This window comes from Danio aesculapii, chromosome 18, assembly GCF_903798145.1.
Source record: "Danio aesculapii chromosome 18, fDanAes4.1, whole genome shotgun sequence".
Classification (NCBI taxonomy): Eukaryota; Metazoa; Chordata; class Actinopteri; order Cypriniformes; family Danionidae; genus Danio; species Danio aesculapii.
In genome coordinates this window covers 17,393,893-17,419,987 of record NC_079452.1, presented here as the reverse complement: position 1 = coordinate 17,419,987, position 26,095 = coordinate 17,393,893, and the positions used below count along the sequence as shown (strand labels likewise).

At 38.4% G+C, this 26,095-nt stretch overlaps 1 protein-coding gene across 1 annotated transcript; it reads right to left on the bottom strand.

Annotated features, from left to right (window-relative positions):
- Nucleotides 1-24,627, bottom strand: qser1 (glutamine and serine rich 1). The gene is made up of 13 exons (XM_056477866.1): nt 24,195-24,627; nt 18,570-18,670; nt 18,335-18,490; nt 13,529-16,987; nt 13,159-13,406; nt 11,019-11,135; nt 10,792-10,925; nt 8,099-8,319; nt 5,827-5,964; nt 3,820-3,917; nt 3,172-3,318; nt 2,987-3,082; nt 1-1,050 (listed from the first exon to the last, which is right to left on the bottom strand). Exons 1-13 carry the CDS (start codon nt 24,275-24,277, stop codon nt 910-912), a joined length of 5,139 nt encoding a protein of 1,712 aa, XP_056333841.1. The 5' UTR covers nt 24,278-24,627; the 3' UTR covers nt 1-909.
- Between the last annotated feature and the right edge of the window lie 1,468 nt (nt 24,628-26,095).

The following is a 26,095-nucleotide window of genomic DNA, read 5'->3' as shown; positions in this document are numbered from 1 at the left end:
TCATTTGATAGGAAATTTATTTGCACATGTCAGCAAAAACATTGTAGTGTGTAACACAGCTACACTTGAAAAAGCCAAAAAACTAATCCAATGCTGTCGGCACAGTAATTCGCTTAAAAACGTTGGCAAATTAGCAGAATCACCAAATAAAAGTACTTTCTATATGTTGTATACAATGTGCATATGACATATAAACGGAGAGGCCGTCTACAAACGTACGACAAATGACCACAGTATTTCCTTCTGTGAAAAATACATCTATCTGTGAGATAAAATAAATGTTCTGAAGACGAAAACGACAAGAATAAAGAGATTTTACCTCAGAAGAAAATAGTTTTAAGTAAATGCTTTTTTATTACAATGAAATCTCACAAAAGCAGTTTTAGAATTGCACCAACTCCGTTACAACAGACAGAGTTTAAAAAGCACATCGGGTAAGTGTTCTATATCTCGTCATGAGAATGACGAACAAGCTCTCTATACAAAAATGTACAGTATTATATATAAATTTGGCATTCGGTTTAAAAAAAAGGATGTTTTACATATATATCTATGTATAATTATGTTTCTATACTAACCCAAACCATAATTACAGACTGATATTATTCCTATAAAAGGTTCTCAGCAAGACACTCTGCATTTCATAACCGATCATCAGTTCTGATCCTTACTGATAAAAAAAAAGGACACAGACATTGAATATTCAACTACAGCTAGTTTAACCCAAACAGGTTGACATGTAAAACCATCGTCTCTGTGGATGTCAGAAAAGGCAGCCGTTTGGTCTATTAGATTCCATTTGTTAAAACCTTCACAGTCTCTTCGTGTTGACGTCTGTCCTCAGTAATGCAGGTTCATCAGGTTTATGAATGCTCATTTCCGTATTATCAGCATAATCTTGGCTTCTGTTTAAAGGCAGGCCTGCTGCACCTGTGTCAGAAGCTCCCCGAAGCGATCGAACAGGCCCTCGACCCACGATCTGTTGCCCATGCAGGTCTGCACCGTCTCCTCCTGCCCCAGGTCTCTCCCGCGCGACTTTAACAGCTCAATCTGACAGGTGAGAGAGAAACACACTGAAGACACGCAGTGTGATAGTACTGCAAACACATACTTGCTTATTACACTTTTGTAAGAACACAAATGCCACGGACCAGCTGTTAAAGTGTTTAGTTGCAACAACTAGACATCTGCCAATATTCCAACACAATCTCACGGCAATTCGTAACTTTTTGATTTAGTGGCTAATTTGTACGAATTCGTACGATCTAATTCGTACAATTTAGTACGATTTGCTCATCCCCCAATGACGGTTGGGTTTAGGGGTGGGGTTTGGTGCCACGCCTCCTTTTTAAAGTTGTACAATTTCATACGACTGAACTCAGCCACTAAACTGACAAAACGTAAAATACTTAAGTTTTCTCGTGAGATCAGGCTGCAATATTCAGGGCTTGACGTTAACACCCGCCAGCCCGCCAAATGTGGGTAGATTTCAGCTGTGGCGGTTAGACAGACACCCCCACTAGCCACTTTGGATGGTTGAAAATAATTTTTAAACTGCCAGAGCTGCCTCGTCTCTAAAGATTAGAATTTTATTTTAGGACTGTTTGTCAATATGTGCTCAAATGTGATCTTAAAACCAAAAAGCCGCATGACTGATAAGTGTTCACGCGAGCAAAAGAAAGCAGGTGAATAACGAATAAGAGGATGATCAAGACACAAGCGAGCCTCGCTCACTAACCTTGTGAGCGAGGCACAGCTGATGTGAAACGCGTGAGCGCTCAAAAGCCCCTGTTTCCTTGCGCTAAACAACTGTGCCTGGAAACACAACTGGTGAAATCGTTTCTCTTTAAAATAGATTGAAAATGCTGCTTTCAAGAGATATCCAGATTTTTTGTAAGCAGCATCTGTTGCCGCTTTCGCTTTTACCCTTCTTTGAACAGATTATTAATGGGCCCAATGTTAACCCTGTGCATGTGATCATCCATTCACTATCGCACAGAATGTTTTTCACTTGCAGTTATTTCTGTTGATATGGTTTAATTATCATCATTTATAATAACATTGTTTTATTAGGAGATTAACTCTTCATTTATCTATAGTTACCTGATGATCTGGGACCTTTAGCCTGGACAAACTACTCTGTATAGTTTTAGATAAATGAGGATAAATGTTTTAAATGTCAATTGTTATTTAAGAACATTTTTGTTGAATAAAAAGCGTATGTATAAAGCTATATTTAGCTTGTTTTGACACATTTTTAAACATTTTTGGCAAGGGAATAATTAGTTTAATGCGGCCAGAGGAAAAATGGTAAATCATGTGAAAAAAAATTAAATAAAATAAGGTTAAGGAGGCTTGTGGACATAACACATAATTTAAACCAAAGTCAAATTTATGCATATAAATATATTTTCCCAACAACAAAATTGTGGCTAGTGAAAGTGGCGAGTGGCAAGTAACATTGGAAAACTACTAGCCGCAGTGGCTGGTGATCAAAAAAGTTAATGTCAAGCCCTGCCAATATTCAATTCATCATGATAACTAGCATGTGCAATATTGATATCATGGGCACATTTAAGTACAGTTAAATACATTTAACCTAGTCAATATTAAAACACAATAAAAGCAGTGTAATGGTAAGTGTTTGGCACAGTGCTGTTCCTCACTCTGAAACGCACATCATACTAAAATATAGAATAATTCACTAACATCACAGCCTTTGATCTGATAATCCCACTGAGCTATATCATGATTTTAGTTTTATTACAACTGATTCTGCAACCACCATTATGCATATCTAACCATTTGAAAAGGCAAAGTAGTTTACCACAGAGGATAAAACAAGACACGTCAGAGCTGATACCGATACGAACCCTGCTAGTCAAAACAAGATAACTTTCAAATATTCCCAGAGCTTGTCAGCAAGGACTGGTAGATTGGTTATCCTTCCAGAAACACACACAAACAAAACACAATGAAGCCTCACCTCCTCCATACACATCAGGTATGTGTGGTACTTATAGTGTTGTAGCGAGTGATACAGGGAAAACCACTTTGTTTTCTGCTGATCCACTGTGTATTCCTGGAGGAATGAGGAGAAATTAATGTGTCTGAAGTGATCTAAAGGTCTCCTCCTAGTGGTCAAAAATTATCCTAGTTGAGAAAACTCACCAGGGGAAGTTTGCTGGGGGATTTTGAGGGCTTCATAGTTTTCCTGTTATAAGGTCTTCCACTTAACCGGACTTTAAAAACAGGAGTCTCACAGTCTGTCTTCAGCTCAGTGACCACAGATAGCTCAGGAAAACTGTCTAATGCATTCTGCCAGACAAAATAAAATGAATTAAAATAATAACACCTTAAAATCAAATGCACTTGTGCGTTTTCATATATATATATATATATATATATATATATATATATATATATATATATATGTATATATATATATATATATATATGTATATATATATATATATATATATATATATATGTATATATATATATATATATATATATATATATATATATATATATATATATATATATATATATATATATATATTCATTCAAGTATAGCCTATTTTGAGGGATATAAACAAAAACAATGGTCCAAACATATTTCCTGTTTTACATTTTTAATTACTATAGCTTCTGAGAAGCCAAAACGTTATTCAAAATTGGATGGACATAATTTATTGTGGGAGACCTCAAAAACTAAATAAGGAACCTTCACAGTAGCATAATAGGCGCACTTTAAATTAGATTAACACCATAAATTAAAGCAGAACCCTGATGTCGAAATGGAAAACAGTTACTCACTTTGAAGATCTGACCCATGTGCAGTTTTGGCAGGAGCCTCCGCCTGTTGTCTGTGATCATCCCATCCACTCTCTTCATGTGTGGCAGCAGCAGCTCGTCTGCAAACACAAACGTCAGTCAGTTATACTAAATATAGAAAGGAAAAACATAAGTGCGAGCACATCTAGGAAAATCCTAAAAACAGGTGCTTAATCAAGCCAAACACAATAGAAAATGTCACACACACAAAAAAAAAAAAATCGGCACACTGCCACTTTAGCTTTCAAAAGACAAACTGAATTGGATAACATGGTTAATTGCTCTTTCATGGATGATGGATGGTTGTCCAATTAAATGTCTTTCGAGAGCTAAATTGACAGTGTGCCGATTTGTTTAGACAACATAATTAGACAACAATGGTTTAACACAAAAAGAAATTAATATTTATTGTGACCCTGATTTTTAGTCACGTCAAGTGAATACCTTTGTCATGTTGACTAATTGTAATTTTTTAAGGAAAAAAAAGAAAAAATATTCATAAAATAATACAAATATTAACAGTTTACTTAAACAAATACCTAGCAAATACAGTACATCCACAGTAACGGAGAACTTCTAAGTAGAAGTACTTTCCTGACCGATAACATTTAAAAATGTACACCCCAAATTATGTAAAAAGTAGTTACACAATAGAAAATGTAGGCACACTGCAACTTTAGCCATCAAAAGACAAATGTAATTGGACAACAATGGTTAATTGGTCTTTCATGGATGAAGACCTTGTAGGTTGAAACGCTGTCCAATTAAATTTGTCTTTAGAGAGCTAAAGTGGCAGTGTGCCAATTTTTATTTAATTTTTCTAGCCAGTTTTACCACATCAACAAAACAGCATAACACTAGTGAACAACGTTATGTGAGAGCCTCGGCTACTGCTGACTGGCTTAACACTAGTGAACTAGATAATGTGGGCCTGGGCTACCTAGCCAATTTTATTCATTTATTCATTCATTCATTTATTTTCTTTTTGGTTTAGTCCCTTTTTTAACCCGGAGTCGCCACAGGGGAATGAACCGCCAACTTATCCAGCACATGTTTTACGCAGCGGATGACCTTCCAGCAGCAATCCATCTCTGGGAAACATCCATTCACACTCATACACTACGGACAATTTAGCCTTCCCAATTCACCTGTACCACATGTCTTTGGACTGTGGGGGAAACCGGAGCACCCGGAGGAAACCCACACAAACGCAGGGAGAACATGCAAACTCCACACAGAAACGCCAACTGACCCAGTCGAGGCTCAAACCAGTGACCTTCTTGCTGTGAGGCGACAGCACTACCTAATGCGCCACTGTGTCGCCCTAGCCAGTTTTACCAAGTGCTTAATTTGTAAATTGCGAGATCGTGGAACAGATCGGGGTAACTGATTCGGAGGGAGAGGATGAAATGTTTGGGGTTTGTAGCTGTGTGAGGAGGGGGATTAGTAAAATGAGGTGCCGGATCAGATTTCAGTCATGTTCCTGCACAAAGCCCTGGTTTTACCACATCAACAAAACAGCTTAACGCTAGTGAACTAGGTTATGTGTGAGCCTTGGCTACTGCTGACTGGTTTAACACTAGTGAACTAGATAATGTGGGCCTGGGCTACCTAGCTTACAGGCTTATGTGTGCACAGTGCAATATGTGTGCAATATGTGTGCAAAATATCATGGCAGGCTGATAGAAATAAATAAACCAGCAACCAGTATAATTAAATTATGGTTATTTTCTGCCATATTCTGTGGGTGCACCTTGTGATTCCAGTTAAGGGGTTTTTTCTTCGTTGTTCAAACTCACATGCACATACACACACAGCCACTTTAGCTCTCAAAAGACTAATTTAATAGGACAACATGGTCAATTGGTCTTGCATAAAAGAAGACCTTGTAGAATAAAACGTCCAATGAAATTTGTCTTTAGAGAGCTAAAGTGGCAATTTTTTTTAACCACATCAACAAAACAGACAGTATGATGATGGACGTCTCACCGTTCTCTCGCTCGAGTGCGTTCAAGACGTCTGCGTCCACAGCTACACTGACCAGCAACTCTACAAAGCTTTTAAAAGTCTCCTTCATTGTTCTGGTGTTCAGAAAACGAGAGGCGAAAGGAACCGGTGGTGTAAACTCTGAAAACAAAAGACAGGATTGATTTAAAGGGATATTTCAGCATACAAAAATAAATATTTAGTCACTATTTACTCATCTTCAAGTGGTTAAAAACCTTTGTTTCCTTTTTCTATTGAACACAAAAGAAGATATTTTGAAGAATGTCAGTAAACGGTAACTATTGACTCTCTTAATCGGACAGAATTACCATGGAAGTCAATGGTTACCAGCGTTCAGCATTTTTCAAAACAACTTTTTTTGTGTCATTACAGACCGGTTAATACAGATGAAAGAAACTCAAACAGGTTTGTGACAAGTGAAGGCTGAGTAAATGATGACGGGTGAACTATTTCTTCAAATATGTAAACATGATTGACAGAAGACTCCAACTAAAAATAACATTTAGGGAAACAACAGTTTATATCAAAAAAATTATATATACACAATCATCTGATTATATATTAGATAAAAGAAATACAGCGCAGCAAATTAAACGTCATTTTAAATACATTACTACTCTTCAAACTACTAGGTTTTACCCACTGGTCAGTGGAAGTTTTTAACAATTTAAAATAAAGTTTAATATGATCATTTAGTCTTTTATATGTTTTAATAAGTGTAGGTCAGACTATGCAAGTGGTTTAATTTGTGCTAGAATTTGACAAAGACAATGGAACTTTTAACAACATTTAATTTTCACAAATGTTGTTGGATTTGTATGTATCCAAAAATCAATTTGGTAAATGTGATTTAATGCAGCCACCAAAATGGGATGTTCAGTCTTTGATATGGTTGTCACGGTACTGGAATTTGGTACCAATCGATACTGAAATTTGAAAAACGTCCATCTCCCGATAACATTTGAGCGCTGTTGAGTGCGTTCTTAAACAGCGCTGTCTTGCCATTGTGTTCACATGCTCAACAGAAATGACTGTGGTTGGCCGTCATCAATTCACCAAACTCACTGCTGTTTACTGAGTGTTACCACAGATACAGGGATACTGGAGTGTTTTAAAGCTGCAATTCATCAGAGGATCGCTCGTATGTCAGCTTATAGACAAACCAGCTAATCAACATGACTTTAATATGCTCCCTGTAACTGTGGTGAAACTCAGTAAACAGAGGTGAGTTTGGTGAATTGATGACCTTCACGCCCAATCACAGTCATTTCTGTTGAGCATGTGAACACAGTAGCAAATCAGCGCTGTTTAGTAACGTGCTCAACAGCGCTCAAATGTTACGTTTTTAAAATTTCAGTACCGATTGGTATAGAATTCCAGTATCGTGACAACACTAGACTTTGACCCACATATTTCTGGAAGGGAGATAACCAGTTTTATCATTTTAAATTAACATAAGTTGAGTACAGTTACTGTTTTTAGGCAAAACATTTATTACATTGTAATAACAATGTATATACATTTTTAGTAGTCCCACTTTATATTAGGTGGTCTTAACAAATATGTACTTACACTGAAATTAATCAGGTTACAATAAACTTCATGTGTAAATACATGTTTTTACATAGTACTAATGATTGATTAAATACATGTAAATGTATCTGTAATTAATTTTGACCATCCATACACCTTAACCCACCCTTAAACCTACACATACCACCAAACCTGTCCTGAACCCTACCCATATTCCACCTCAAGAGTAGTAGAAGTGTTCTGCAATACATTATGAACACAGTAAGTACAGTGTATTTATTTTTTTTGATTTAGGTACAGAGTAGGTAAAGCCACCTTATATAAAGTAGGACCTAATGTATTACTAAAAGCTTTAATTATTATTAACAAAGACAAATTATTATTAGTTCATATTACCCAATAAAACCGTAAAGTCTAGTGTTAGGGCGCGTGTCCACCAAATCGTTTTTTATTGCACTGCAGAAACGCTCTATTAAAATGCCCAGCTGCGAATGGTAATGGTATTTATGGACATTTCAGGTCACACTTTGTAAAACATGTCATTGAACATGTTTTGCTGTTGCATTTATACAGCTTTATCCAGCTGATGTCCTTAGTGTACGAAGATCATAATTATTTAGCACAATGAATCATTTTATGAAACAATTGGTTTAACTAGCTGAAAATGCACCACTTTTCCCATTCAGTTATGTACAAGTTATATTTCTGTAACGCGTCTCACCATCATCCTCACTCACAGCCTCTGGCGAGGACTCAGACGGAGATGACGTGAACTCCTCTTTCCATTTCTTTCTTTTTTTAGGAGGCGGTTCAGCCTTGGCTTTGGGCTGCTTGGGTCTGGGTTTCGAAAGAGCTTTTTGTTGTGCTGTTTTCTGCGTAGGAGAGTCCGACATGGTCGCCGCTGCGAATCGCTGGGCCAGAAGAGCTTTAGCCTGAGAGCTTCTGAAAATAACAAAGATCACAGATAATGTCATTTATGGGGTCTAACACTTACATTAATTTTAACAGCGCAGTCAACAAAAGAATGGTTAAACCGAAATGTGTGGGATCGGTTTGATGTTGGACATTTCAAACACACTAGCAGGAGATTGATGTGTCATGGAAAAATATTTGGTTGAGTGGGATTGCACAATAGAGGCATGTGGCTCGGCTTGACATTTTAGTGAATAACAGCACAAAAAAAAATATGATTGCTAACTCATTCGACCATATTAATGGTGAGAATCGCGTGATTCATTTCCATAAAGATGAACACACAGGTCATATTCCTGACATTCCTGAGACAGATGGGTAATATTAAAAGTCACAATAAAACTGAAGCATCGACACATCTTTTCTTCAGCTTTGTGAGATGCATACAAATGAGTAACAACAAATCAGAAACCAAAAGCTGTAGTGGCGGCACGGTGGCTAAGTGGTTAGCACTATCACCTCACAGTAAGAAGATTGCTGGTTCGAGTCCTGGCTGAGCCAGTTGTTGTTTCTGTGTGGAGTTTGCATGTTCTCCCCGTGTTGGCGTGGGTTTTCTCAGAGTGCTCTGGTTTCCCCCACAGTCCACACACATGCGCTATAGGTGAAATGGATTAACTAACTAACTAACTAAATACTACAGAATTGCTTGCCAAGCATAATATTAAATTTCATATTAGGAATCACCAATAAAATTAAACAACAACTTTCTCTTTAGTTTAGTTTCTAAACGTTCAATTCACACAAAATCTGCAGAAACTCTTGCCTGGTCCGAGCCCCTCCCGCAGAGATTCGCCATATTGACCATTACACTCTTCCAAATTCAAAACTATACAAGTGACACGTCTTGTGTATTCTACAGTCTTTGATATAGCTCACTTTTGAGGATTGTTCCAATGTGTTTCTCACCTAGTACCTGGTATTTCTTCTAGTACCACCTCAGGTGAGGTTACCAGCGAGCCATACACTACCTGACAAAAGTCTTGTCGTCTATACAAGTTTTAGAAGCAATAAATAACATCTTGACTTTGGTTGATCATTTGGTATCAGAAGTGTCTTATATCAAAGTCAAAGGCCTCTAGATTACGCTCATTTTACCAAAATAACATATGATCATGCCTTGATTTTTAATTATTTAATTAGGACAGTAAGGTCTGACTTTGCTTAGACAAAAGTCTTGTCACTTAACAGAAATAATTTCCAGTATAGAATATAAAGTCATGGTGCAGTGGAAAAATAATGAATATTGTGTATAACCCCATCATGAGCTTGGAGGACTGCATCCATACATCTCTGCAATGAGTCAAATCACTTATTAATAAAGTCATCTGGAATGGCAAAGAAAGCGTAAATGCAGGACTCCCAGAGTTCATCAAGATTCTTTGAATTCATCTTCAAAGCCATGTCCTCCATCTTACCCTAAGCATGCTCAATAATGTTCATGTCTCCTGACTGGGCTGGCCAATCCTGGAGCACCTTGACCTCCTTTGCTTTCAGGAACTTTGATGTGGAGGCTGAAGTATGAGAAGGAGCGCTATCCTGCTGAAGAATTTGCCCTCTCCTGTGGTTTGTAATATAATGGGCAGCACAAATGTCTTGATACCTCAGGCTGTTGATGTTGCCATCCACACTGCAGATCTATCACACGCACCACACCAAAAGTAACCCCAAACCATGATTTTTCCTTTAGCAAACTTGATGGATTTCAGTGAGAATCTTGGGTGCATGCGGGTTCCAGTAGGTCTTCTGTAGTATTTGTGATGATTGGGATGCAGATCAACAGATGATTCATAAGAAAAAATCTACCTTCTGCCACTTTTCCAAATGATCAACTAGAAGTCAAGTTAATATTTGTTGCTCTTACAACTGGGATCGACGACAAGAATTTTGTCAGGTGACGTATACACACGACTAATCACCAACTGGTCTAAGAAAATAGTCAATATCCGCATCATTACCAGCGACTTTGGACACCAAACGCACTATATTTAAATAGTCAGCAGTAGCCAGTGCTTATTCCATCTGTAGCATCTGTGCCTCTGTGTTATGGGTCGGTTTGTCACACATTTGTTTTTGAAGAGTTTAAGATGACGTTAGTAGATGTGGTGCAACAATAGTCATAATCTCACACACTTTAGGTGGTACCAAACTGCAATGGAAATGCAAACAAAGCAGAGTAAAACCGAACCGAAGTGAACCATACTTGTGCTTTTCAGTGGAAAAGTGGCTTTACTTCTATGCACCGTTTATTGATTAGATGGTGAGATGTGGGTGTGGAACTTAAAAAATTAAAGAGGATGAATATGAGGAGCAGAAGTCCTGCATATGACACGAGAAAGAGGTCTGTCGTGACAAAAAAAATCCTAATAATGAAATGTGCGCAGCCAAACTGTTCACAATAAGAGCTGGATTCACACTAATAAATAAGACAGAAATGGCTCGTACCTCATTGAATGCATGGGCTTGCATCGTGGTTTTCTGCTGCAAACACGAACATACTCGCGCTTGTTGACAGTGTCAAGAAATTTGACGTGTACTCTCCTGTACATGAACTTAGCATCACCGAAGTACCCCAGATACTGTAAAGAGGGCATGACACTGCCTGTTGTTCACAGCATTTTCAGATATGCATTTGAAGTACGCTGTGTTTCATGTTTTGCATTAGCACTTACACTGTTGGTGGCAAAAAACACTCGTTTCCCATCCCTGAGCTCTGGTACGAACTTCTGCAGCAGGGCTTTCTGAACCTTCCAGATGGCTGGCGGTTCGACGCCTGCCTTCAATGTGACCTACAGCCAAAACACAACACATCAAAGGCTTACAGAGACAAAGGGTTTGATGAAACACAGTTAGGCTGTCTGGGTTTTGTCTAAGTTGAAAGAAGATAGGAGAAAACGTCACTAACTGCTCAGCATCAACTGATACATCACATAATGAAATTGAACAATTAAGAGTCAACATATACCGTCATTCAGAACTCACTGTATTTCCATAATATAAACCATTATTAACTAAACTGCATTATTCAGTAAAGGGTCTGACTTAGATTGGATAGGGGATTAGATAGCTGTTGTTCCATGAATACACTGACTACGTTTACATGGACATCAGTGATCAAATTATTTGCCTTTATCTGAATAAGACAATAATATGATGAAGATGTTTACATGAGTTGCTTTTTGAATGTTCCTTTCATGATCTCGTTTTACATGTTATAGCAAGTTTGATTAACGTTATTGCGTCACCACGCTATCCACATTTCCTCCAGAGTTTTATATAATTTTGGGTGTTTCATTTTTAATTTATTGACTTTAACTGCAGTTTGGCACTTTCATTTTCATTCAGGAACATTTGATGCATGCCCCCCCCCCCTTTTTTTTTTTAAATAGCGGGTTATAATCGCACCAAAACATATTAAAAGGTAAGTGAATTATAACCGTGCTAACTTTTCTGTAACCGTAGTAGTGCTGTGCGTTATTTGTTTAACCCTTTAAGGTGACGTGCTGACTGACTACAGGTGTGTGATGCAGGAGGCCAGCAAACATGGCGTAGCTTTCAGTTATGACGAACAGTTTCCATAATTATATTTTATTTATAGTTAAAGGTCTAGAGCTCTGCATACAATGACTTTATCTTGCTGGAGTTTATAGCCGTTTCACTTTACTTTAGGATGCATTAATGCCGCTCTGTACGTCTATTGGAGACATTCATAAATATTCTAGCAAATCTAATAAATGTTGGGGACACACTCGTTACATAAACGCACTAAATCGCACTTCAGCAGTGTTTATTTGAGACCGCACAAGAAAATCTGCATTTGAGCAGCGTATATTTGAGGGAGCGCAAGAAGTTTTGTGCACGAACAGAGGAAATCGGCAGAGATTCACATGCTCGTATTACATGAATGCGATCTTGACTTGTAATGCTGAGCTCACAACATTTGTCAATGAAATAACGCCACAGGTAGTTGGTAGATCTGTGTAAAAAGCACAACAGGGTCTGCCGCCACAGCTGGAAAAAATCCTAGAGGAAACACTGTACTCACCCAAGTCATCATGTACCCATTAAGAAATTTGTTCCTTAAGAAATTATTTGTATACCCCATGTTTGCGTGGGTTTTCCCTACAGTCCAAACACATGTATGTGTGTGACTGAGTGTGTATGGATGTTTCCCAGTGCAGGGTTGCAGCTGGAAGGGCATCCGCTGTGTAAAACATATGCTGGATAAGTTGGCGATTTATTCTGCTGTGGCGACCCCAGATTAATAAAGGTATTAAGCTGAAGAAAAATGAATAAATGAATAAATTATTTTTGTTGTCCAATGACTTGACTTAATACTAGTATCTCTTCTTGGAACTGTCTTCTGTCTTAAACTTTTATGGATATTTATTTTCATTTATTTACCATATAATTATATGGTAAATATTATAATTATATTAGGTGAACAGATATTTAGGTGAACAGAATTTCCATGGAGTTTGGAACCAACCAACCATAAAGTCTAAGTAAACATTTAAAACAAAGGTCTCAAAGTCAATTCTTGGAGGGCCGCAGCTCTGCATAGTTTAGGTCCAACCACCTCCAACTCACACCTGCTAAATAGTCTCTAGTAGTCTTGAACACCTTGATTAGTTGGATCGGCTGTGTTTGATTAGGGTTGGAGCAAAACTGTGAAGAGCTGCAGCCCTCCAGGAAACGAGTTTAAGACCTATGGTTTAAAATAACATCCACAATACAATGTGCTCAATAAGATCATTTAAACAATGATTGATTTGTATGATGACATCAATTGGCTCATAAATAGCAGCATACCGTCAGCCTTTCAATGTCCTCGTTCTTAACCACAAACTCATCACGTTCCCGGTACATGCCCTCCCCTCCACTATCTGACAGCTCCTCATCAATCAGGCCCTCGATAGCAACTGCATTCAGCTGAACAGCCAGCTTGTCTGTAGGCACATCCTTCAGTAAATCCTCCGCACAGATCTTCTGTACAGCTTTCTGTTGTTCCACAACTACGGGCTGTGTGCTCGAGGCCTGAAGCTGCTTCACACTGTCACCTGAAATAATTGTAATCAAACAGGAGAGAATAAATTAGTTGCCATTAAATACATGAATGTCAGTATAGTAATAATAGTTAATCACTTTTCAGAATAGATGGCTTTCAAAATGTCTTCCATACCCAACTTCTGTTTTTTGTCTGAGGGCTCGTCTAAAGATGAAAGTGCAGAAGTGATGCTCTTTTGAAGATCCTGGTTTTTCCCCACTGAATCTTCTTCATCAGAGGAAAACGATGGCAGGGTTTCCAGGTTCCTCTGGAGCTCTTCATCAAGTCGCTTTGTAGAAATGACATTTTGAGGTTCGGGAGACATCAATGGGGTTGAAGGAGGTGGAGGTTTAAAGGGAATAAGTAATGGATTAGGAGGCCTCTTGGAGGCTGAAGACTTCCTTGTGCGATTGGGTGACCGTATTGGTGGAGATGATAGGTTTTGTCTGGATCCAGATTTCAGAAAGTCCAGGAAGGAGCCCAGGAATCCAGTTTTAACCTCTGGCTGTTTTTCTTCAACCTCTTTTAACTTCTGACGCATCTTCTCCTGCTGCTGAAAGTTATCATGGGAAACCTCTGAGGCGGAGGTTGTACTGGTCTCACTGGCACGTGAATTCTGCCGCTTAACTTGTATGCCTTTCTTCTGAAATTTAGTCTGAGCATTTTCATCTTCAGCAGTCTGCTTGGATGAACCCTTTGATCTGGATCGTTTTTTTGCAAGGCTATCAGTAGAATGTTCGATGAGACTATCATTGGTTTTAAAACCTTTCAATCCCTTTTGTTGGCTTAGATTACTTGAAACATCTTCAGTAATATGATGTGCTGACTGGCTTTGCTCCTGGTTAGACAACTGAAAATCATTTGAGGTTGTATTACTAATAGCAAGTCCATTAGTATTCACAGAGCCATTGCTAGAGTTTACAAAATGTCCTTTGGATAACACATCACTTTTTTCTTGGGCATTTGCAACCTTGTCAGATATATCTTGTGCAGAGTTGCATCTTTCTTCAGGTTGGTTATTAGAGTGTGAAAGTGTAAACACTTGATGTCCCTCAGTTTCTTCTTTGGAGTATGTTGTTTGAGCACCAATTACAGTCATGGCTTGTGGGTTAATTATCATATGCTGAGATGGAAAACTATTGTGTCGATTGTCAGGTGACTGAAAATTGCACTTGGAGTCTACAGGGTTGGCTACCGATGACATGTCACCATCAGATGATGCGGATTTGACAAAGTCCTGCGGTGTAACGCCACAGGCGGCTGCAGTAGCAGCAAGGATGTCATCAACATTTGAAAGGATGTTCCTCTCATCTGCCAAAAGCATGGAGTCTGGAAAGCATACAGAATTGAGGGAAAAGTTTTGCTTTATGTCATGAGGATTAGACTGGTCCTTTAGTGTTAGGTCTTGTTTAGTGGACCCTGTTGAGGTGGGCACTTGGTGAGAGACAAATTGCTGGTTGTGACGCCCATTAATTGTCAAATTAACAGTGTCGCTGTTCATATGGACATACTGGACTGGTACAGACTGCATGTACATAGTCTGCTTGGGCTGATTCTGTGCTGTGGTGAGCACAGGCTGTTGCAAAACGATCATGTGAGAGGGATCGAGAAGAACTTGGGTAGTGCTGGGAACCCGGATAAACTGTGTTTGCCCCTCAGACAGCTGTCTGGGATCTGTCGTTTGAACTTGTATAATCTGTCCGTGATGGTTCTGCTGCTGAGAGCCAGACCCTTTCAGAAGTAAAGTATGATGTTTCAGTTGGTCAGCACTCAAGGGTGCAAGGGTGGAGGAGTGCATTAACAATGAGTTACTCTTGGGGTCGGAGGAAGCATTGGCATTGGTAGTGAGTTCTTTTGCATTTTCCATCTGTGAAAGGGTCTGCTCTTCTGTTCGAGAGTTACTACGAATAACACTCGGGGTGTTGTGCCTGTCTTCCATCTTTGAAACTACATAAACATCATTTTTTGCACTGTTTTGTCGTCCAGTTTCACTGGTTGAAATGTTTTGAGAGGAGGTAACCAAAGAGCCTTTTTGCAATGCCTGCACATCCTCAAGAGGAAGCTCTCCAGAGCTTGCTTTTGAGGGAAGAAACATTTGCTCATCTTCTTGGTGTGGTTTAATCTCAGCTGAGGACTGGTCCTTTGGTAAGACCTGGGTGTGAGTGGCAGCAGAAGAGGTTGATGACTGAACAGATAACAAGTACTTCTGCTGTAACAGAGCACTGTCTGTCTTACTACCAGGAGAGGACTGCATTAGGACGTAGTCCTGTCCTGGGTTAGAGGATGATAAACTTCGGGAACAATTTGGTGAGAAGGAAGGGACAGGGGTTAAAGGCTGACTTGACACATAGTTTTGTGAAGGTATGCTAAGAGATGCCGGCCCCTGGGTATAAAAACTAATGGTTGGCAGGCCCTGAGAGTGGCTGGAAGAATAGCTTTGAGAAGGACTTCCCATGCAAAGAGTTTGCACATGTGTCCCATACCCTTCCCTGTTTCCCGAAGGCAGCAAATCCTGCTGCTGACTGGAGGAATAAATAAGAGACTGGCTTACAGATGTCTCAGCTTCAGACTGACTAGGGAACGAGGAGAGAGTTTTGTAAATGGAAGGAAGTTTGTCAGGCAAACTAGAAGAAAAGGTTTGTGTTTGGCTAAGGCTGTTTGACAGGCTTTGAGATGTGATATAAGTATGCGAGGCACTAACGGAAACCAAGCCTGGAAGTTGCGTTGATGTGTATGGTTGTGACTGGCTAGCGATTACTGAGCTTTGTTTCTGTGTTGGGGAGGAGTAGCTCTGCGGCTGCAGGCCTGGAGAGCTTGTCTGGACTTGAGAGTCTGTGTTCTCACTGGGATGTTGTGCTATACTGGAAGAACCATCTTTAACCTTTACTCCAGTTGAGCTGGAAAACCCAGGGGAGGGGACAGAAGAAGCATAGGCCTGAGTTTGAGAAGCTGTCTTCTGCTGTGTAGTGCCATTTAGGGGAGAAGGGTCACCCGCAGGACTGCAGGGTACGGGTGTGTGCGGGGACAGGTCCTGTTGATATGAAACGTCACTCTCATCATGCAGGTAACCCTGTAGGGAGTGCTGAGCACTGTTAGCCAGCTGCTCCTGGACAGGCTGGGTGCTAGAAGGCCGCTGGTGGTGCTTGATCACACTACATTCACGCTGAAGTGCTCGTTCAATGGAGCCTGAGAAAACTGGGCCACTGTAAGGCTGAGGGGCGTGCTGGGAACTACCCAAGGATGCAGACAGCAGACTGAACTGGGGTTGAAGGAGATGTGGGGCTGACTCTTGTGCGGAGCGATATGTGGAGGACTGGGGCGGCAAGCCAACCCCTAGAGATGTACCACCAAAGGCAAGTGCAGTTGGCACTGTGTTCTGAGAGGATTTGAGCTGAAGCAGAGAGTCATTAGAGGATAGCAGACCATTTGAAGAGCTGAAAGTGCTGTCCTGAACACCAAGTGCTGATGCAGTGGTGAAACTTCTGGTAGGAAAGGCACTGGGATGCTGGTAGGATGAAAGCGCAGATGGTGTCGGAAACGTTCCTGATGCGTGCAGAGCTCCAGTAAGAAAAAGTTCTGTTGAGGAGTTTGCACCTATAAGAGAAAAAATAATAGTTTGGTGTTCTGTAGGCAGTACTGAAATTAGGGGTCATTTTGCTTCCTTACGCATTCAAATAACACTTTGAAAATAGGGTCCTATCATGAGTGATCAAATATTTGCTTGATTTTGTTAGATAAAAGGGTTCATTGTGTAATTTATACTGTAAATTACTTCAGTGCAAACAGGCAATCTATTGAAACTAAGCTGCAAAAATGTACTGTACCTCTGCAATTAATGCCTGAAATATGGCGTGGCCAAAAACAGTGAGTGGAGAGATTGGAAAATGAGGGACTTATGCTATTTATACTTAATACCAGAATAACTAATGCTATAAGACCTTTCCATTCTGTGTGTACCACCTGCCACTCCACATACAACTGTCAGAAAATAAAGTACCTGATCCCTTTGGTATGACTGTAGCAGTTTTAGTGGTGCATTTTAGCTAGGATTGTGTTTTAAAATTTATAAAGTTTGAGCACAGCAATGTGCTATTTAATCCTCCACGCTATTTAATTTCACAGGCATAGGAGTTTACAAAAGGAGTTATAGACTGCTTTTCTACTATTGTGCCAAATGGCCATTATGACAGTCAATATAACGGACATGTGTGGTTCCAGTTGTAGTTATGCAAAGTTAAGCAAATTGTTAAGCAAAGAAAACATGTTATCATCACCAGGGATCTAGCGGCTGCAGATCGCTGGTAGACACATAGTTCACTAAAGAGCAACAAATCCGCCAGTATATGAACTACAAGTTCCAGTCATGCACCGCTCACACGCACCTGTTCCTCATTCCGTTGATTTCACTCACTCACGGCTGGGAGCTGCTCATGAACTGATTACATGGACTATTTATACAGCACACCTCTTTGCTGAGTCTTGTTTTTCTGTTCATGAACTTTACGACGCGTTTCCTTTGCCTTGTCTTGCCGGTTTTGACCCTTGTTTTGCTTTGTTTGTTTTACGTTGTCTGCTGCCTTCCTGTACTGACCATTCGCCTGTTATTTGACTATGACTCTGGGTTTCCTGTATACATCTGTTTGCCCCTGTGTTGACCGTTGCTTGCCTGACCATTCTCTGTTCAATAAACCTGCTTTTAGATCCGCACCTCCCTTGTCACCATCCCAATAACATTACAGAACCATTCGGTCCAATAGTTAAAAAGTGACACAGCAGCAAATAAACAGTTTTTAAGGTGGGTGAAAAATGATCAGATAAAATTCTAACATATTATACAAAGAAATAAAGAATGAAATGAACATTTTATTCAAATTAAATAAAAAAAACACTTGATGACATTACCCTATAGTAGATTTAAGTAGAGACCTAATATATCTTTACCAGTTTGCCAGGAAGGGCTTCGAAATGGTGGGAGAAGAGTAGAGCCAGCAGGTCCAGCCTGAAGGCTACGAGATTCAATAGCAGAGAGGAAGTTCAAAATTGATGATTCAGTAGTGTTGCTGCTGGCTGTGCTGTGCTGATTCGAGTCAAACACTCCTAAAAGAAAAATACAACAGCTGTCAACGACTTTAAGGAATGACTATACTTGTTTCCTGGCCTAAGCCCCTTTGCTCACCTGTGGGGAGGTGCGTGGTGGTAAACGTAGACTGGTGACTAGAGGCAAAGGTCTGCCGCTGGACCAGCTCAGAGTCCAACTGTGTAGAACCATAACTTGAACTATGAAGGAAAAAGGTCAATTAAGATTTACACATACAATCATACAAAGATCATACAAAGATTCTTTAGTTCTAGGACAGGAACATGCACAATTTCATGAGGCGTTTATCATACAAATTCACACAAAAACTCATTTATAGTATAAACACTGATTCATATTCACCTTAAAGAGTTCACACTTAGCTGATGAATCATTATAAAGCGTGTTTGGCATGCTGTTCCGGGAGTCTCATGATGTCCTAGGCATGGGACAATAACCGTTTTTAAGGTATATCGCGGTTTGGAAAAGTCAAGGTTTTGAAACCACTAAAACGTTCTGTAATGGCATTCCCACGGTATGTGTAAGATTTTTTTTTTACTTTTTTTTTTTTTAGGACAACAGTATGTCCATCCAAAGATGCCATTTAAATTGTAAATAAATCTCTGTTTTTAAAAATAATGAAGACAGCAGAAGTCAATGATTCATTTTAATTATTTAGCCTGAAATATTTGTTTTTAACCCAGACATTTTAAAAAATATATATTTTAAAGCAATAATCACAATACCGTGATACCAAGACACTGTGATATTTTTATCCAAGGTTATCATATCGTCAGAATGCTATACCTGCCCATGCCTAGAGAGAGCCCTGAGCTCATAAGATCCTCGAGCCAATGGCTCCCTCCCGTTGCATGGCGAGCGGGCATATTGAGCTCAGGTAGATCTCGAAAACTCCCCTGCTGTAGTAGCTAATGAACAGATAGGGATTGCTCTTAAGATATAACTACTTACCAGGAGCAGTGCACGTCTGTGATGCAGATTTAGATTAGTTAGTTGACTTAAGTTGTGTGTTTTGGACAGTGGGAGGAAACCGGGGGAAACCCACGTAAGCACGGGGAGAACATGTAAACTCCACACAGAAACGTCGGCTGGCTTGGTAAGGACTAGAACCAGTGACGTTCTTGCTGTGAGGCGACAGTGCTAACCACTGGGCCACCGTGCCACCCATCTAGGAAAGAAGGACGAGTAGGGGTGGAAGGGGGGATTCATCAAAATGAAGATGGCTGTGATATGGAACTTAGGGTATTTATAGTAACTAAGGAATCGTCTGATTGGTGAATCATCAATTGGCTAATGCATGACCAGCTGTGCTCAATCATAAGCATTTGTTCCTCTCAAAATTAGTTTATAAATAAACCCCACTTATTCTTTAATGTGGAAATGCGATCATTTTTTTGTGATTGTTTTAGAACTTCCGATTCAGTTGCCTATGAGAGAAATGATTAGAAATAATAAACAGCATAAAACATATTCATAAACTTGCACTAACTAGTGTGTTCATAACTATATATAAAAAGTAAATAAATTAATATAATAAGAAAATGTGAGTTTGCAACATCAGGCAGCATAACGAGCTGTTTTAACGTCTAAAAATCAATGGAAGTGAAAGAGAACGGAAGTCTCGAGCCAAATAGATTCCAATGGGTGCACCCACTCGTACGTAAAGAATAAGGTCAATGGAATTGACCTCTCTATTATAGATCAGTGAGAATAACAAAAACAGACTATTTCAGACACAACAGTAGATGTTACACAAGTTCACAATGATGCTGGAAGATTTGTAGCAGTGGCAGCCTACTTTATATGCTGGTAGAAGAAGATTGGGCTGTTTTATAGTGTGCATATTTAAACACAAAATGTACTGCAATAAAATAAACAATCATTACTTTAAATGTGCAAGTCATACTTCACAGCAAATGAGAAAAAAGGCATAAGCTACAAAGATAATCGAGTTTGGACAGAGAAAACACATGGAAACTATTTTAGTTGGTTGGTCTGTCTGCTGTGATTTCAGCAATGCCACATCTCTTGCTAAATAGAGACAAGTCTGTATTATACATTTTGCCAAATAAACATCTGCATAAGTAAACGTCACAGCCAGGGAATTTGTTTCCTAGCTGTTTATAATGGCTTCAGTATGGATGCGTGTAGAGTCATCGCAAACCAATAGAGTGGATTTCTTCAACTAGTTCTAGTCAGCTTTTTCAAATGATTGATTGATTTCAACTATAGAAATACAGCAAGAGAATTAATCGCTGAACCAAAATATACACTTTGATGTTTAATTGCAAGCAACAGTTGATTTTAATGTGAAAGAAACTATTACTGAAACGACTAACTTATGCCAAGGGTGTTAACACATGACAGGTTTAGTAATTACTGCTCTAAAAAGTAGAGGAAACCGAAAAAATATATATACAATGGAAAAAATAAGTATTGAACACGTCAACATATTTTTAAAGGTGCTGTTGACTTGCAATTTTCACCGGATGTTGATAGCAACCAAAGAAATCCAAATATGCAAAGAAAACAAATCTAATTAGTTTACAAATTAAGTTATGCACAATAAAATGAAATGATACAGGGAAAATGTTTTGAACACATGAGGAAAGGGAGGTAAGGAAAGGCAGTGAAAGCCCAGACATCAGCTGAAATCTCTGCTTTAATAATCTCTGCAACCCTCTGCCATCGATGGTAAAACCAGGATGGACATTTCAGCAAGACAATGATCCAAAACATAGCCAAGGAAACTCTCAAATGCTTTCAGAGAAAGAAAATCAAGCTGTAGAATGGCCCAGCCAATCACCTGACTCGAATCCAACAGAGAATCCAAAATAAAGATCAGATTTGATAGACGAGATCCACAGAACCATCAAGATTTTGACACTCTGTTGAAGTCTGAGAAACTCACACCTGAGGAATGCAGGTGACTTCATTCTCTATATGAGAGCCGTCTTTAAGCTGCCATCACCAAAAAAGCCTTTATATAAAGTATTAAATACATTTCAGTTGTTCAGTTATTTCTCCTTGTGTTGTTTCATTGTTCAGATGTTTGTTTTATTTTATTATTATGTTTGTATTGCTCAAAATCTGGTTCAATTCCATGTCAACAAAAATATTACTTCCAGGAAAAAAACATGACGTGTTTAATACTTAATTTCCCCGCTGCATATATTTCAGAAAACTCTAAATATTTGTATATTTGTTATAACTATTCTCCCTATCAAACTGTATTTTACCATAAGAAAACATTCTCAATTAACTTTTTTTTAAATGAGAAAACACAAAATCTCATTCCTGTTCACTAGCCATGAAATTAAATTAAGGCCACTGATCTCTGCTGTGTTGTGTCCATTTAAATCTCATCAGAACCCTTTAAAAGCCATGATTTTTGCATGCTATGACAGTGTAATAAACTAAAAGTCCCTTGTTATGATTGTCAAACCACCTGGTGAATAAACATCTTGTATATCGGGATGGATTATAACTTAAAATTAACCATAAGTATACAGGAGTCAACATTTGAAGTGGATCACAATTGTCCTAAGACAAGAATTAGTATTGTTGAATAGTTTCAGGACTTTGAGGTTTTGATTCACTTCAAATGTTGACTACAGTAATCATAGTCGTAATAAGCTGAGCACATTATCTTTTCATGGTTCGGTGTGTTAAATTTTAGGGAGATTTAGGTATGAAAAGAACACAGAAAATCATAATAATAAGTATTTTAAGGAATAGCTTCATAGTATTCCTTTGAGCTAACAAAGTGGCAGTGGTGGAAAGAGTACTGAAAAATTATACTCCAGTAAAAGCACTATTACTTGACTAAACATAGTGCAAGTAGAGTAAAAGTATCTATTGTCAATATTACTCAAAGTATGAGTAAAAAGTAGCCCTTTCAAAAGTACTCAAGAGTAGTGAGTATTACGCTGTAAAAGGCTGATGCATTTACATGTAATTTGTGGATGTGTGTAAACGTAATATTCTGTAGTGCATTTAGTTATTGCCCAGCAGCACACAACAACATAAGACGTAATATTAGGTTAGATTTAGTTCGTTATGTTGAGTGACCAAAATTCAATGTATAACCAGCGTATAAGGATGTTATTTTGATGTCCAATAACGACGTTTAAATGACGTTGATATTTGGTTGATTTTAGGTTGTGTTGGAAAGTGACCAAAATCCAACATCTTAAACCAACGTCATATTGACGTCAAATACTGACATTTATTCGTCAGGTGTGGCAACTAAAATCTAATACTGACATTTATTCGTCAGGTATGGCAACTAAAATCTAATACTGACATTTATTCGTCAGGTATGGCAACTAAAATCTAATACTGACATTAATTCGTCAGGTATGGCAACTAAAATCTAATGTCTGAAAGACGTCATAGTAGTAACGTCCACACAACGTCAAACTGTAACATCATTAGACGTTGTTCTTTGGTTGATTTTAGGTTGGATATTGGACATTGATGTAGACCTGACGTCGAGTTCTGTCATCAAAATGATTTTCATTTCCAAACAAAATGCAACGTCCATCTGACGTCATGTTGACGTCTTGAGCCTGCTGGGTATTTAGGGCCATTTCAGTCATCATGCAGTAAACATCTGTCATCTTCTCTTCAGTGACATGCATCTAAACAGTCTCTGGGTCAATGCGTGTAAAGATTTTGGGCATCCTCTTGGACACTTTTCAAACAGTTTACTGCAATTATAAATCGCCAATGTCTTGAGGTAGTTCAGTATGATACGATTTACCTTCTATGTGCGATTTGATTGGACAGGAATCACAGAACAGATTTTTCTAACCCCCGTAAACAAGAAAGAAATAAAGTAGTGACTGCAGGTTTATGGAAAGTAGTGGAGTAAAAGTACTGATACTGCACTAACAATGTAATCAAAGGAAGGTAAAAGTAAACATTTTAAAACTACTTAGTAAATTACAATTCCTGAGAAAAACTACTCAATTACAGTAGTTTGAGTATTTGTAATTTGCTACTTTACACCACTGCAAAGTGGGTCAACTGTAATGCACCTACCAGAAGTTTGCAACCTGTACAGTCACACAAATGCACAGCCTCTAGTTTCATTACTCTGTTTTTACACTTATTTATTATACTTACTTATTAAATATATATATTTTATCATAACTATTACATTTAACTGTTTTGAACGTCGTTGCAAGATAAAGAGACTCATTTTATGCATATAAAAATGATGCAATGACACCAAAATTGAGCAAGTTAAACGTAAATCAATGACAGACATATTTTTATCCACAAAATAGACACTTTGTGTAAAGTTGCAGACACGTGGCCCTTCTGTAACACTGATCGATCAATTGTTTACAAACCTCCTCCATGTCTGCGCACTCAGACTGCTGTATAACTTCACATATGAAAGTATTATTCAGATGACACAGACCTTACCCTGAACTTTCTGATGATTCATGCGCAAAAAATATATAATGTAATGAATAATAATGATTACGCCGTAAGTGCTACGCGCATTTAAAGGTGGTCAGAGATTTGAGCATTTAGGCAAACATCACCACAGCGCGAGGAAGTCGAGCTATAAACGCATTAACACCGTTAAATCTGCCTTTGTGTTTGTCTTGACACTTTTACGCGTTTGTGTGTTTGGCTAGGCCTTCCATCACCGGAGTTTTCCTCGGGAAGCGACCCGCCCTCTCGTACCTGGGTTTGTAGGCCCAGCCCGCGGTCTGAGCCGCCGCGCTGCCCGGCTCAGTAAAGCTGGAGCCCGGGTAGTTCCTCTCCATCCTCCGCCTGGGATCGGGAATGACGCGCGTCTCCCGATGCAGTCGCACATTCAACCGAGCGTGCAAAAAAAAAATCACATATTTCTCCAAACGCGGTTTGTGATCCGAGTGCTGGTCCCGGACGGCGGATTTGGGCTGTGGATTAAGCGCAGGGTGAGAATCACTGCTTGGGCCCCGCAAACACAATCACACAGAGACCGAAGCGCCAATGCATCAAGTCCCCATATTGGCGTTTTTTTCCTTTCTCCCAAACATTCACTTCCGACAAACTTTAGATGGAAGTTTTCTGCTTTTTCTCCCCTTCTTTCTCTCCCTCTTGCTCTTTCTGCACGCGCGCACATACACACACACGAGCGCGCGCAGCATGAATCCCTGTGGAGACTTTAAAGTTACTAAAAATAATACAATATTACTCTCTCACAAAAAAAAAAAAAATACTCTATTAATTATGGCAATAACCTTGCCGTAATACACCTTTGTATGACTGCAAATTACACGTTTCCTACTTTTCTTTTTGGTTTCAAACGCCAATATTTATATTAGCAGGGTTTTCGCAAGTCAAATTTAAGACCTTTTCAAGACCACTATGACATTCAGACTTATACAAGGTTAATCACGAAGCATTTTTCTTCTAAAGGCCAGTGAAAAAGATGGACGAAAGTGCATTTTTTTCATAAAAACCACATTTTAAAAGATGTTTATTTTTTTTAGCAGAAACTGTATCTATAACAGCACATATTGCACTTGTTACACTCCTGTTTGGTGTTTTCTTTTATACAGGAAATCGCACTATAGGACCTTTTATTAATAATGAATGTATGTGATTGATGTATATCACTGTATTTGCATGTTTATATAGATAAATGTACTCTGGTGTGTGTGTGTGTGTGTGTGTGTGTGTGTGTGTGTATATATATATATATATAGAGAGAGAGAGAGAGAGAGAGAGAGAGAGAAGAGAAGAGAGAGAATGAGTGTATTTAGTTATTTTGCTATTGTTTTAATCTATACCTATTTGTGGATACTGCTGGAATTTATGAGTGAAGTAAAAAAAAAGAAGCAAATAGAGCAAGAAATCTATCTATCTATCTATCTATCTATCTATCTATCTATCTATCTATCTATCTATCTATCTATCTATCTATCTATCTATCTATCTATCTATCTATCTATCTATCTATCTATCTATCTAAATAAATGCTGTTGTTTTAAATTTACAATATAATATTTACAGAAATAAGCCATTTTAATACAAAATGTTTCCCTAAATCATCATATTACAATTATTTCTGAAGAATTTTGACAATTAAAACTTTAAATCACTACTGAACTGCACTTGAAAATATTTTAAATTCTAAAACATTTACAAATATAAAGTATTTCCCATTATTATTATTATTATTATTATTATTATTATAAATGCAGCCTTGGTGATAAATAAAAAAAAAAGGTAAGACTTTACAGTGAGGTTCAATTAGAACATATTCACTAACATGAACAAACAACATTTATTACAGTATTTATACATGTTTGTTAACAATTGCATTAACTAATGAAAACTTATTGTAAAGTGTAACAAGTGTAGAACAACTCCAATATAACGCCACTTTAAACAAAAGTTACACTTTGTTAGTAACACAATAATATTTGCTAGATTTACTGGCTTAATCTAGTTTATTATTATTTTGTTACTTTTCGTCCTCGCTCTCCCTTATTTAATGGTCCCCTCCATTTAAACATTAACAATACAAGTTTTTCTCAAATCATGATATTAAAATGATTTCTTATGGATTTCAAGACACTGACAATATTAAAAAT

What these genes read in the sequence shown, in the direction of transcription:
- qser1 (XM_056477866.1), bottom strand. Translation starts at nt 24,277, where the DNA reads ATGGAGAGGAACTACCCGGGCTCCAGCTTTACTGAGCCGGGCAGCGCG. An exon ending in AGACAAAAAACAGAAGTTGG is followed by an intron (nt 13,407 to 13,528) that starts GTATGGAAGACA and finishes CAATTATTTCAG; the next exon opens with GTGACAGTGTGAAGCAGCTT. An exon ending in AAGCCCATGCATTCAATGAG is followed by an intron (nt 8,320 to 10,791) that starts GTACGAGCCATT and finishes TGTTATTTTCAG; the next exon opens with AAGCTCTCAGGCTAAAGCTC.